This window comes from Pseudochaenichthys georgianus, chromosome 17 (assembly GCF_902827115.2).
Source record: "Pseudochaenichthys georgianus chromosome 17, fPseGeo1.2, whole genome shotgun sequence".
Lineage (NCBI taxonomy): Eukaryota > Metazoa > Chordata > Actinopteri > Perciformes > Channichthyidae > Pseudochaenichthys > Pseudochaenichthys georgianus.
In genome coordinates this window covers 12,916,616-12,929,119 of record NC_047519.1, presented here as the reverse complement: position 1 = coordinate 12,929,119, position 12,504 = coordinate 12,916,616, and the positions used below count along the sequence as shown (strand labels likewise).

General features: G+C 49.0%; 2 protein-coding genes across 4 annotated transcripts in view; one reads left to right on the top strand and one right to left on the bottom strand.

Annotated features, from left to right (window-relative positions):
- Positions 1-12,504, bottom strand: part of LOC117461967 (zona pellucida sperm-binding protein 3-like) — a 526,690-nt gene that overhangs the window by 278,140 nt on the left and 236,046 nt on the right. The window lies entirely within an intron of this gene.
- Positions 9,995-12,504, top strand: part of carmil3 (capping protein regulator and myosin 1 linker 3) — a 115,497-nt gene continuing 112,987 nt past the window's right edge. For all 3 annotated transcript variants that reach the window (XM_034103654.2, XM_034103653.2, XM_034103652.2), the window contains exons 1-2: positions 9,995-10,150; positions 10,641-10,884. In XM_034103654.2, the coding sequence (XP_033959545.1) occupies positions 10,830-10,884 (55 nt within the window). In that variant the 5' untranslated portion in view covers positions 9,995-10,150; positions 10,641-10,829. The remainder of the gene's footprint in view (positions 10,151-10,640; positions 10,885-12,504) is intronic.

Genomic DNA, 12,504 nt, shown 5'->3' with positions numbered 1-12,504 from the left:
CATACTGTATATATACACTGCATATGCACACACTAAGAGGCATACATAAAAGGCACAACAGTCAATATATACAAAATAACATTCACTTCAAAACCGATGAGGATGAATATACAACAGTAAACATATGTACAATAGGGCAAATGACTGTAGCAGGGTATAGAAAAGTGTATTGTGCTAGATGTGTGTGTCTGTCTCTGTGTGTATGTGTGGGTGGGTGCTACAATCCAGGCCCAGTTGGGGCAGGGGGAAGAGGTGGGAGGGAGGGGAGAGGGTTCAGCATCCTAACAGCCTGGTGGAACAGTTTTTGAGTCTGGAGGAAATCGACTGGAGGCTGCGGAACCTCAGGAGGCTGAAGAGGCAGTTGGAGGGATGGGAGGGGTCACCCACACAGTGCTGGGTGCTTTGCGGGTGAGGCAGGTGTTTTAAATGTCCACGCTGCTGGGTCTTACAGTTGGAGGCGGTGCAGCTATCAAACCACACAGTGATGCAGCTGCTGAGGATGCTCTCGATGGTGCCTCTGTAGAACATACAGTACATATTATTATGTTAGGATACACTTTATTAATCCCTTGATTTATTTGTATGCCATCAACCTGCCAGGGTTGGCCGATAACAATTTGCCTCTAAATCTGGTACATTTACATGATTGCTCTTAACACATTGTACCATCTTACATACATACATACATACAAACTTCACAAGCTACCCTGCCACTTTAGATATTAAATAGAACCCTCCTTTACAAGCAGCTACAACACCGAAGTGATGAACACACTAATGAACCAATCACTAAAATCCAAAAACACTCAAATATATTTGTATGAAATAGGCCATTGCGCTACTTTAGTTCTCTTGTTTTTGGTACTTTAAGAATTTGTTGATGCTAATACTTTCCCAGAAGTATGATTTTTGAGTGGATGGACTTTTACTTATAACATGGTATTTCTACTCTTGTTATTCCTTAAGTAAAACATAACTATCCACCAGTGATTATAGAACAACAGTCTTCTGCTGACAGGAAATATAAATGTGTGTCCTTGCTATCGATGATAACTGTGTCCCTCCAGAGGAGGGCAGTGTACCACAGCTCCTGTATAACTCTGGCACATTCCACACACTAAGGAGCCCCCCCCCCCTGTGGTGAATGTTGGATGGCAAACCTGCTCATCTTGAATTATTACAGACATCAGGAGGAACAGTGACGCGGCGGCTGTTATCACTTTCATATCCCCTGGCTGTTGTCGACTGGATGTGGTTTACACTCTCCTTCTAAGTGTTCCTGTGATTGTCACTTCTTCAATGCACAGATGTTGTGTTGTCTTGAGTAGTCATTGCTTACCAAACGACAACCAGAAGTAAACATTTCAACAATTATCCTGCTTTTGGAATAAACCCCCCCCCCCCCCCCCTTTTTTTAGCCCATTTATGTAAGCAGATTCATGTACTACCTTGCCAGACAGGTAATTGAGAGCATATTGAGCAGCTCGACTCCTCTCTATTGCCCCTTTCACACCAACGTGTTTTCAGCTCCGGCTCGGAGCTGGAGCCTGAAAAGTGCCGGTTTTCCTGTTCACACCGCAGCGGCGCTGCCTCTTAGCTCCGGAATCCGGTTCACTTCTAGAGGCAAGAGCTTCGGAGCTAAGAGATGGCGTCGCTTACGTCTCCCTTACGTCGAGGCGTGCAGGAAACTAAACCCACCTCCCCTGAACATGGGTCGACTGTCATGCCTGCCTACAAGCAGTAGTGCTTGAAGAAACACACTCCTCAATGTCAGTTTCGATACTTTAATGACAAGGATGACGACACCCTGAAACAGAGCAATGCAGCAAGATAAGCTGACAAAGTACTAGATAGATACTAGATAAGATAAGCTGACAAAGTACTACATACATGCATGTTATGACCAATACACATATATTCAATTACATAGAGTAAAGACACACCAAACAATAGTGGAAACAATCCTACATGAATGAGTGGATGAACGTCTCAACTCGAGGCGGAGTGAATGAACAATATTTGAACTAAAATGGCCGCTCGGCACTACCGGGTCAGAGCACGGCATATCCGGACAGCGACAGCAGTGACGCTGCCCTCTAGTGGCCGGCGATAAACTCTTCATCCCCCCCAGACCGGAAAACTATGGGCCGGAATAGATTAACGGTCTAAATCCAGCTGCCGGATTTGGGCTCGTAACGTGCAGGCAGCCTCCTCACGCGGCCTGGCCGAGTAGGCTGGGGAAGCGTCGGCGGCGACTGCGGCACCGGGAGCGGTGCGCCCAGGAAGGCACCCGTAGGAACGGTGAGGTCAGAGGATGCCTCACCAGCAGGTGCCGGTGGGGAAGCGCCCATAGCCGAGTCGCGGGGTCCAACAGCCGGCCACTGAGCAATCCCCTGGGGCGTCGCCCAGCCCGGGTGGATAGGCGGGGGATGATGGCCCAGAGCAGCGGGCGGCGGCAACGGCGCAGCCGACTGCTCACGGGCGCAGGGTGTGGCCGGCGTGTAGGCACGGAGGAAACGCCGGTTGCGCAGTGTCAAACGTCCCGAACCGTCAACCCTGACCCAATACTGGTCGTGGACCGGCGACTCCACCACGATCCCTGACCTGTCCCATTTGTGGGGGCTCGGGCCTTGCTGGTTCTGGAGGAATACCCTTTCGCCGAGTGCCAATGGGCGGAGCGGTCTTGAGTGAGTCCCCAGAGACTCGGTGGTACGGGACATACGGGTCCGAAGGGCGTCCTCCTTCGCCGCCCATGCCTCGCGCCATATTAGGCCGATATGCGGGTTCGAGAACTTCTCGAGGCGGTTCACGAAGGAGAGCGAGCCACGAAGGGGGCGGCCGAAGATGATCTGCGCCGGCAAGAGGTCGCAGTCGGGGTCAGACGTGTTTCGCAACTGCAGCATAGCACGCAGGAAGCGGTCCTGATCAAGGCCGCCCGACGGGCCGGTGTTGGACATCAGGAGGCGCTTAGCAGTCTTAACCGCAACTTCCGCCCTCCCATTTGACTGCGGAACGGAAGACACACGGTGTTTGACGTGCCATATGCGGAGGAAGTCCTCAGTGTTGCTCGCCTTGAATTCCGGACCACCGTCGCTCGAGAGCTCCTCCGGTACGCCGAAGGTGGCGAAGAACGAACTGAGGTGTTGGACCAGGCCAGCTGAGCCCGCCAGGGCAGTACCCGCCGTAGAGCTCAGGACCTCTACCCAGCCCGAGAGACGGTCCCCGACAACTAGGTAGTGGCGGCCCCCATAGTCGAAGAAGTCAGCAAACACCGCCTCGAATGGCATGGTCGGGGGTGAGGACGGCAGGGGGGGTGTAGCCGCCTGTGACGGAGCATTGCGGTTGCAGTCTGCACATCCGTCCCTGGTGGCCTGAATGTTCCCGGACATCCCGGGCCAGTAAACTATGGCTCGGGCATGCTGCCCCATCGCTGAGGTCCCCTGGTGAGCGGCATGGAGATGCCGAAGGACTCTCCCACGGAGGGATGGGGGGACCACAACGCGGTCCCGATAGAGCAGGACGCCCTACTGTGCGTAGACGGACTCACAGACCGATGACAGACTCGCCAGGGCAGGGTCATTTACGTCAATCCCACCCTCCTGCTCGATGAGTTGGAGGAGGTGGCCGAGGCATCCGTCAGCCGCTGTCTCCCGTGCGAGGAGGGGCCAAGAGACGGCTCCGAGCTCCCGTGCGTCGTCGCGGATGGAGGCCATGAGTGCTGACTCCACGGCATGAGGCCCGCTCGGCAGCCCCAAGGAGAGGCCGTTCGCTGAGCCCGAGGGGGAAGGATGCCTCGACGTGGCATCAGCGGCATAGTTGCTCTTGCCAGGCAGATGCACAATGTCAAAGCACCATGGGAGGGTGCGCTGCTTGAGTCTAAACAGACGCGAGTTTGTTATCTCATCCAGCGTACGGTCGCCAAAGATCTTCACCAACGGCTTATGGTCGGTGACCACGACGAGGTTGTCGGACCCCTGCGTGAAGTACCGCGTCTGTTCCAGACCCCAGGCCACAGCTAGGGCCTCTCCCTCGACGTCCACATAGCGCTGCTCCGCAGGGGACAGGAAACGCAAACCCGTGAGGGTGATCCTCCATCCACCTGGACAGCAGTCCGGTATGCCCGAGGCACAGTGACAGTGTTGCTGGAGCAGGAAGTAGCCAATGCCACGCATGGACCAGTCAGGGAGGAGGCAGGTACGCTTCTGCATGTCGTAGATCTCCACGCCCTCGCGGATGGCCTCCATTATGGCTTGCTTGGACGCCTGGAAGGCCTCCTCCAGAACAGGGGACCATAGGAACACACAGCGTGGGCTGAGGAACGGCTTAAATGGAGCCATCGTCTCACGCAACTGGGCGTAGTTGGCCACCTGATTGACAAGGCCGAACCAACTCCTGATGTCCGTCGTGGAGCCTGGGGTGGGGAAGTCCCGGATGGCGTCCAAGTACTTCGGGAGCGGTTCGATGGTAGATTCCGACACCCTGAAGCCAGCGAAATCGACGCACCTCTCCGCGAACTGAAACTTGTCTGGGTTCAACACGATGCCCGACCGGCCGACACGCGTCAGGAAGTCGATGGTCCTCCACCAGTGTTGCTCCAGGTCGGTGTCATAGTGGATGGTGTCATCCACACAACGTTCCTTGCGTTCATAGTCCGACGGTTGTAGCCATCCCCTGATGACAGGAAACCCTGTGGTGCCCTGGTGTAGAGCCAACGGCCGAAGGGTGTGATGAAGGTAGTGAGGTGGCGATCCGACTCACACAGGGGGACACTGTGGTAGCCGTTCCAGGCGTCCGTGACGGTCTTCCAGGTGCGGCGTGCAAGGTGGAACGGGGACTCAGTGGCGGACTCAGTGGCGAAGGTCTCACGTTGGCAGAACTTGTTGAGGGGGGAGAGGTCGACGGTCCTGCGTGGGGAACCGTCGTGCTCCGAGTGACTACCATACGATGGCACCACGCCACTGGCTCGCCGTATGGCACACGTTCAATGACCCCAAGGGCTTCGTCCCGCAGGAGGTCAACGTGGACCCTCCGCTGCCAGTGTAGAGGCACTGTAGCCGCGGTGTGACATGCCCTAGGCGTAGCTGCGGGGTCCACGTGCATCTCGATAGGTGGCCCCTCCATGCATGGTAGTGCTCGATGGGGGCAAGTATTGAACGTCGACGAGGCATATCTCCCAAGTAGCCAACCTTTCATCCGGTTGTTGTTCTCTGGCGTACAAGGGAACGGCAGTGCTGCGGGGCCCGCCGGGGGGACCGTGCGCTGAGGACATGAGCACTGGGCGTCCCCTGGGTCACCTGGCCCCACGCAGTGCCGGTTTTCCTGTTCATACCGCAGCGGCGCTGCCTCTTAGCTCCGGAATCCAGTTCACTTCTAGAGGCAAGAGCTTCGGAGCTAAGAGATGGCGTCGCTTACGTCTCCCTTACGTCGAGGCGTGCAGGAAACTAAACCCACCTCCCCTGAACATGGGTCGACTGTCATGCCTGCCTACAAGCAGTAGTGCTTGAAGAAACACACTCCTCAATGTCAGTTTCGGTACTTTAATGACAAGGATGACGACACCCTGAAACAGAGCAATGCAGCAAGATAAGCTGACAAAGTACTAGATAGATACTAGATAAGATAAGCTGACAAAGTACTACATACATGCATGTCATGACCAATACACATATATTCAATTACATAGAGTAAAGACACACCAAACAATAGTGGAAACAATCTTACATGAATGAGTGGATGAACGTCTCAACTCGAGGCGGAGTGAATGAACAATATTTGAACTAAAATGGCCGCTTGGCACTACCGGGTCAGAGCACGGCATATCCGGACAGCGACAGCAGTGACGCTGCCCTCTAGTGGCCGGCGATAAACTCTTCAGTGCTTATAAACACACTTTATAAAGTCAGGCAACACTAACCAGGCTTCGTGTGATTCTGTTTATTTGTACCTTACTTTGACCATCCGTTCACTGTTATTGATCATTGTGGAGAGAGGCAGACGTTTTGTTTTGTATTATAGCAGCTATCGGATGGAATCAATACATGGGCTGCACAGGTTGTCATGTCCGACTATCACAAGTAGAATCATAATAAAAATACGCCGGTAAAATGTGCCTCTAGAAAACAGTTTAGCTTCGGTTGCTATACTAACATCACCCATCTTATACCAGAGAAACTTTCATAACAGCGTTGTGATGCCAAACAGCGTCAATTCAGACTGACACACATTCACTTAAGGAGAACTGGGGATATGTATCAGCTGCTTGTGTGAGTCGGACAGTGAATACTTTAGAGCGGCCACTGCAGTGTGAGCTAACCGGGAGGCGTCTATCGTTATTCCAACCCAGTTTAGATTTAACCACGCCCACTTCCGCATTACGCAAGAACGTATAGCTCTAAGCGATAGCGTCATAGACTTCTTCTTCGGCAGTTATAGCGGTCGCGGTAAAGCAGGATGAGCAGGATATTGAATAGTTGTTTTTTGTCTTTCCAAAGGATTTGTTGACTGAAAGTAAACGATCCTGTAATCAAAGCCATATCGAAGAGTCCTGAGATTGTATTACTGGTGTTTTATCATCTATAAATAGCCTGTGTGTATTCTCAAATGTCGTTTTCAGGACAAACAAAAGACGTTTTAAATATCTTATCAGCTGGTGTAAGTGCAGAATATTGAATATAACCTTGACTATTACTGTGTACTTCATTTATCTGACAGCATTATTTAATGATACTATTTTATATATATATTTATTTAATGATACTATTTTATATACATTTATTCATAAACACACACACTTATATGTACTCACACATGTATTTATTCATAAATATACACAGATGTATTCATTCATTTATACACACACAGCATTATTTAATGATACTGTTTTATATATATATATATATATATATATATACACACACACATCTATTCATTTATAAACATATAAACACACACTTATATGTACTCACACATGTATTTATTCATGTATACACACAGATGTACAGATTCAGATTTCGCGGGTGTGCCGCAGATTCAGATTTCGCGGGTGTGCCGCAGATTCAGATTTTGCAGGTGTGCCGCGTGAGGCAGTGATGTAACCATAGGGATGTAACGCCAGGTTGATGCTGTGACGTAACCCCGCGTCGATGCTTGCGTAATGCGGAAGTGGGATCTAAACTGGGTTGGAATAACGATAGACGCAACCGGGAGCTAACGGGAGAATAAACTCCCGTGGAAGAGCAGCCAACACTGCAGCGGTCGGTAAATGCCGCAGAAACACATTAATAAACAATGAACCACGGCACTCTGGAGAAAATCATAAGGTTGGAGAAGTCGTTATTCAATTTAATCTGGTTTCGTGTGATTAAAAGCAACACGATCATCGACCCGACGCAGTTCCCCGTTGTTGTGAGCGCCGTAACACCGTTGGGGAGCAAATCAGCAATGTAAACAGTGACGTCATGACGCAGCAGCGGCAGCACCAGTCGGGCTCTGGGCGGTGTGAACAGAGCGGGAGCAGAAAAGGGAAACCGGAGCTGAACCAGAAAAGCTCTAGCTCGGAGCTAGAAAGGGAAAAGCGCTGGTGTGAAAGCCGCATATGAGATGCAGCATTGATGAATAGATAATGGTATGTCGTTTCAAATGCATCTTTGAACAGTGCTGAAGTTTTTATCCCCATGAAACCTGGAGACAGCTAGCCCAGACTATAAACAGCTTAATCTCGCTGTCTTTCTCCCTCAACACCCCCACACCCCCTTCTTTTCTCTCTCAGGCAAATTGCCCCCCACTGGGTCTCCTTTCATCAGGGTGACGTTTCAGTGAGAAGCAGACACAAAGGTCTCATACACACAAAACTTACATAGAAGCATGCATAGAGCAGACGCTGCACTTTTGTTCCTCGAGGGCCAATTTTTTGGGTAATGACCCCAGCTGCTCCCTCCAAAAACCCATTCATTTGTGCCTTCATGAGCACATTTGTCATATTAGGGAGTGAAATATGGGACTAAAAGGGTTACAAATCCTGGCTGCATCTATGAAAAACAGCTGAACTGTGTTGCATAAGCATTGACATTGACAAGTAGCAGCCATTCAGATGAGTGGGTGAATCACATATATCATTGTTACACATACAGCTTGAGCTTCAACCCCGGCCTACAAAAACACCGTCCCAAATCCTATCACAGCCATGAGAGGCTCAATGTCCTCACATCATTACAGAAATATTGCCCTGAAAACACATTTATCAAAAGCATCAAATCTACTTTCTTCCCCCAACATAATACAACCATTATTTGTCTGCAAAGGGCTAGAGTTAAACAATCTCCACATAAATAATTACTTATCCTGTCAGGCAAGGCAGACGTGTGGGAACACAGCGTTCCAGGTTATTGCTTTGACACATAAAAAGCCTTTCTAATGATGCAATCCGAGGTAGTTTTTTAGGAATAAGCGTTTGGATGTTGGTGTACCTTTTAATGTTTTATACGGCAGGAGGATTTGGAGCCATCATATCCAGATTGACATTAGTACATCAGAAGGAAATAACAAAGTCAGGTTGTCTGACCCCCATTTGGTCCTCAGACTTATGTCTTCATTGCAGAGCTAGGTACAAGAGCTTTATAAATGCAGATGCCTCTGACTGGAAACTTCTGCAAATGGATCTAAATTGCAAAATGCCAATGTAAGTGCATTTATTTGTTGCACACTGTGTTATCTGACTTGGATGGCTATACATTGTACCTGAAAAATAGATTTGTGTTCGCGATTACCACTTTTATATAACAAATGCAAGAAAAAATGAACTGCCATAAAAGTATTCAATATAACCTAAATAAGTCAAACATAACCTAATAGCCTGAATAACAATATTAACCCTTTCATGCATCGAGGTCACTACAGTGGAGAGCTATTCAAACGGTGTTTTCTTGTATATGCATTGTTTTTTTTGCATAGTTGCACAATCAGCCACTACATAGGAGTCAGGACCCTATTGCATCATCCCATACACTGCCACTCAGTGCCAAGTCAGTGTAAGTGCATGATACATGTCTCTAAACCAAGATGGACGACAGAAAGCCACATGGACCAAGTCACCCATCTATATCTTTCCAATCCTTTCATGGAAAGCGTCCCCTGCAGGTATAAAAAATGTGGTGACATCAAGTAACAACTAAGGAATCATATAATTCATAAATGATCAAAGTATTGATTTTATGTTTGCGGGAAATCATGGTAAACCACCTGTCCACTACAGTGGACGTCATGCATCACTGGCTATATTTCAACAATTCGTACTGGTACTGCTGCTGTTGTTCCCTAAGGCCGTCCCTCCCTACAGGCAGGTCATGCAGACTGTGTGGGGCCTCACCTTGTGGAGGGGGCCACACCTTGCGGAGGGGCCGAGGGGGCCTCATCTGATGCGCACCTATACGCGCAATTATGTAGCGCAATTATGTGGCGCAATTAGGGTGGCGCGGCACGGTTTTGCCGCTGCGAGGCTCCACTAGCACTCATCAAATAACTGTGCGTGGGGCCTCAAATTGGCCCCTGGCCCTGGTTATTCTTGAAAATACTTCATCTGCAATATCTTTTTGGGCCGTAAATCAATATACTTATGTTATTATAATGTAATTTTAAGTTTGCACATCTTTATTTATCATTTTTTCAAAATGTACATCTCTTCAGTTTAAACCCTGAACGCATACTGTCCACCTGAGTGGACATATAAATATCTATTAGAAAAAACTAGATTAAAAAAACTAAAGTTCAAATCTGAAAGGGTTAATGCTCAAAGAACATATATAATCACAAAGTATTATAAACAATTACTTGTTTTATTAAAATAGTTATTTTTAGTTGGTTTGATATGGTTTTCAGTTTTTACAGTGATTTCGTCATCAGGGACCGCCCCTCGTTCACTCATTCAGCCAATCACACGTCCCAGCGCAACAAACAACTACCATGCAGCTAGCTTGTCAAACATGAGCTACAACAACCACACAAGTACTATGGTTGTGTCCAAAGCTCATTCTCAAAAAGAGACTAGGGAATGAGTGAAAGAGGGAGTGGTTTCGGATAGTCTTTGTGTGTTTTTGCTCTTCACAGAGTTGTTTGTCTAACTAACTCTTGAAAACTCGTGCACGGCGCTGCAAAGGTAAACCATAATTGACCGTCTAGCTAGCTGCCACTGCTATCACCACTCTTCATTTTAATGCTGAGTTATACATCTACGCTAACCTAGCTAGTGAGCTGGCTAGTTAGGTAGCATTCGTAGCTAACTGTCAGGCTTAATTAAAAAAGACGTTAGTTATTTTTACTGCTTTGTAATGTGTTTAACTACAGCTAAATTGTTGAGGAGGCTACAAAGTGATTGCATTAAATGTTCACATTTAGAATATTCATTTTTGTTTGAACTACTAACACCAATACTAGCCTACATATCAAAGCAAATACCATTTGATTTTATATAATAGGATTTCATTTCAAGTCTAAAATTCTCTCTCTCTCTCTCTCTCTCTCTCTCTCTCTCTCTCTCTCTCTCTCTCTCTCTCTCTCTCTCTCTCTCTCTCTCTCTCTCTCTCTCTCTCTCTCTCTCTCTCTCTCTCTCTCTCTCGCGCGCGCACACACACACATGTGCGCTGAAGTCGGAAGCGCTCCTCTGGTATTAGCCAGTGCGCACCACAGTATCGCTTCGCACCTCACCGTCCGGACTGTTGCTGCTCCCAGAGCACCTGCAGGCGGAGGGAGCTACCAAAAAAGGGGCGAAGAAGTACGCAGGGGACATAAACAAGCGGAGGACGGAGTAGGGGCTGGACCGGCTGGGGGAGCGCACCATGGCCTCAAAGGACACAGCCACGGGCTTCGTGAACGTCAGCAGGGAGATCACAGGTGAGCACGAAAACACGAGTTTCTCTTCGGGAAAGTACGTTTTAACCTTTACTTAAGAAGACACGAATGACGTCTTTTAGGCCACATGCTTTTAAATCTGCTTTTCGCTGCGCTTGATAGAAAAAAAACGAGTTAATGCAGGAAAAAATACAAGAGTTAATGGCTGTTCGTGGAGCTTGTAATCCCATCGATATCGGAGCGGCGGTGTTCACTTTGCGATTGATTTTGACGTAAAGATCCGCTGTGGAATGTATCTCACTCAGGGGGGTCCTGCTAGTGCTGTCATGTAGAGTTATGTTCAAGTGTTGCCGTGCATGTGTTCGCGTCACGTAGCTTCATTAGGAGTTTTCATCTCTTTCTTTTTCCCCTGCATGCGCGTGGGAGTTATTGTGCGACCGGGAGCGATTTGTGTGCAGCAGGCAGCATGGGTTCAGTTGCGCACACACACACACACACACACACACACACACACACACACACACACACACACACACACACACACACACACACACACACACACACACACACACACACACACACACACACACACACACACACACACACACACACACACACACACACACACACACACACACACACACACACACACACACACACACACACACACACACACACATGTTTGGATGTTGTGGTGTTACAGAAGGTGTGTGTCCCTCACTGCTAATTATCCAGACGCGGTGAGTTAAATCCCGCTCAACCCTGGTCAAGCCCCGTCTGTCTGGCCTGGCTTTAAGCCATTATCACACTTACCAGTGGAGGACAAGATGGGGAAGGGGGGGGTGGAGGTATTAGTGAGCAGATCCATCAAAGTGTCAAGAAAGGAAGTGGGGATATGACAAGGATTGATATGAAAGGGGGGGCTGTAGGGTCTTGGCTTGGGAACCAAAGGGTCGCTGGTTCAAGTCCCTGAAAGTATGTCCTCTGCTGTGTAAATGTGTGTGACGAATAAAGAGGGTTTCATTCGAATCCTCCATTTCCATTATCTTCACCCCTTTGGGAGCAGATTGCAGGGTCACACCACCATACCTCGGGGGCACCTCAGAGTGTGTTACAAGGGGTTTAAGTGATTGGGTCTTACCCAGCTTAACGTCAATATCTCTCTGTTTGTCTTCCGCTGATCCTTCCTTCGATCTGCCGGTGTGCTTCCCCCCCCCCCCTCATCCTCCCTGCATTGGCTCCTGCTCACTCAAGTGCCAGAGCCAAGTTCATGGCTGTTGCCGGATGTGGAAAAGTGAGAATCATGCAGTACTGTAAGAGAGCTGGGAGATAGTGACACAGCGCTGCATCTCCATCTGCTCTGCTCGAATTTAGCAGAGGGCCCCCCCCCCGCTCGTGAATATCCCACAGCTTGTGGGCATATGTGCGCTTTTGCAGGCCGGGGATATAAGTTGACATTGTGTCTGTGAATAGCAGGTTGTTTTGTCTCGGTTGTTGTGGAGGAGGTGTAGATGGAGGAGGCCTCCGGTGCAGTTCAGTGAGCTTCAGCAGGGCCATGTGTCGGTGGGGGTGGTGTGGAGGCCCCTAAAGATTGCAGCTCTGTATCTTGTGGTCTGTTCCATTGAAATGAGCCGGGCTCCTGCTTTCTTTTCTCTGAGGCTA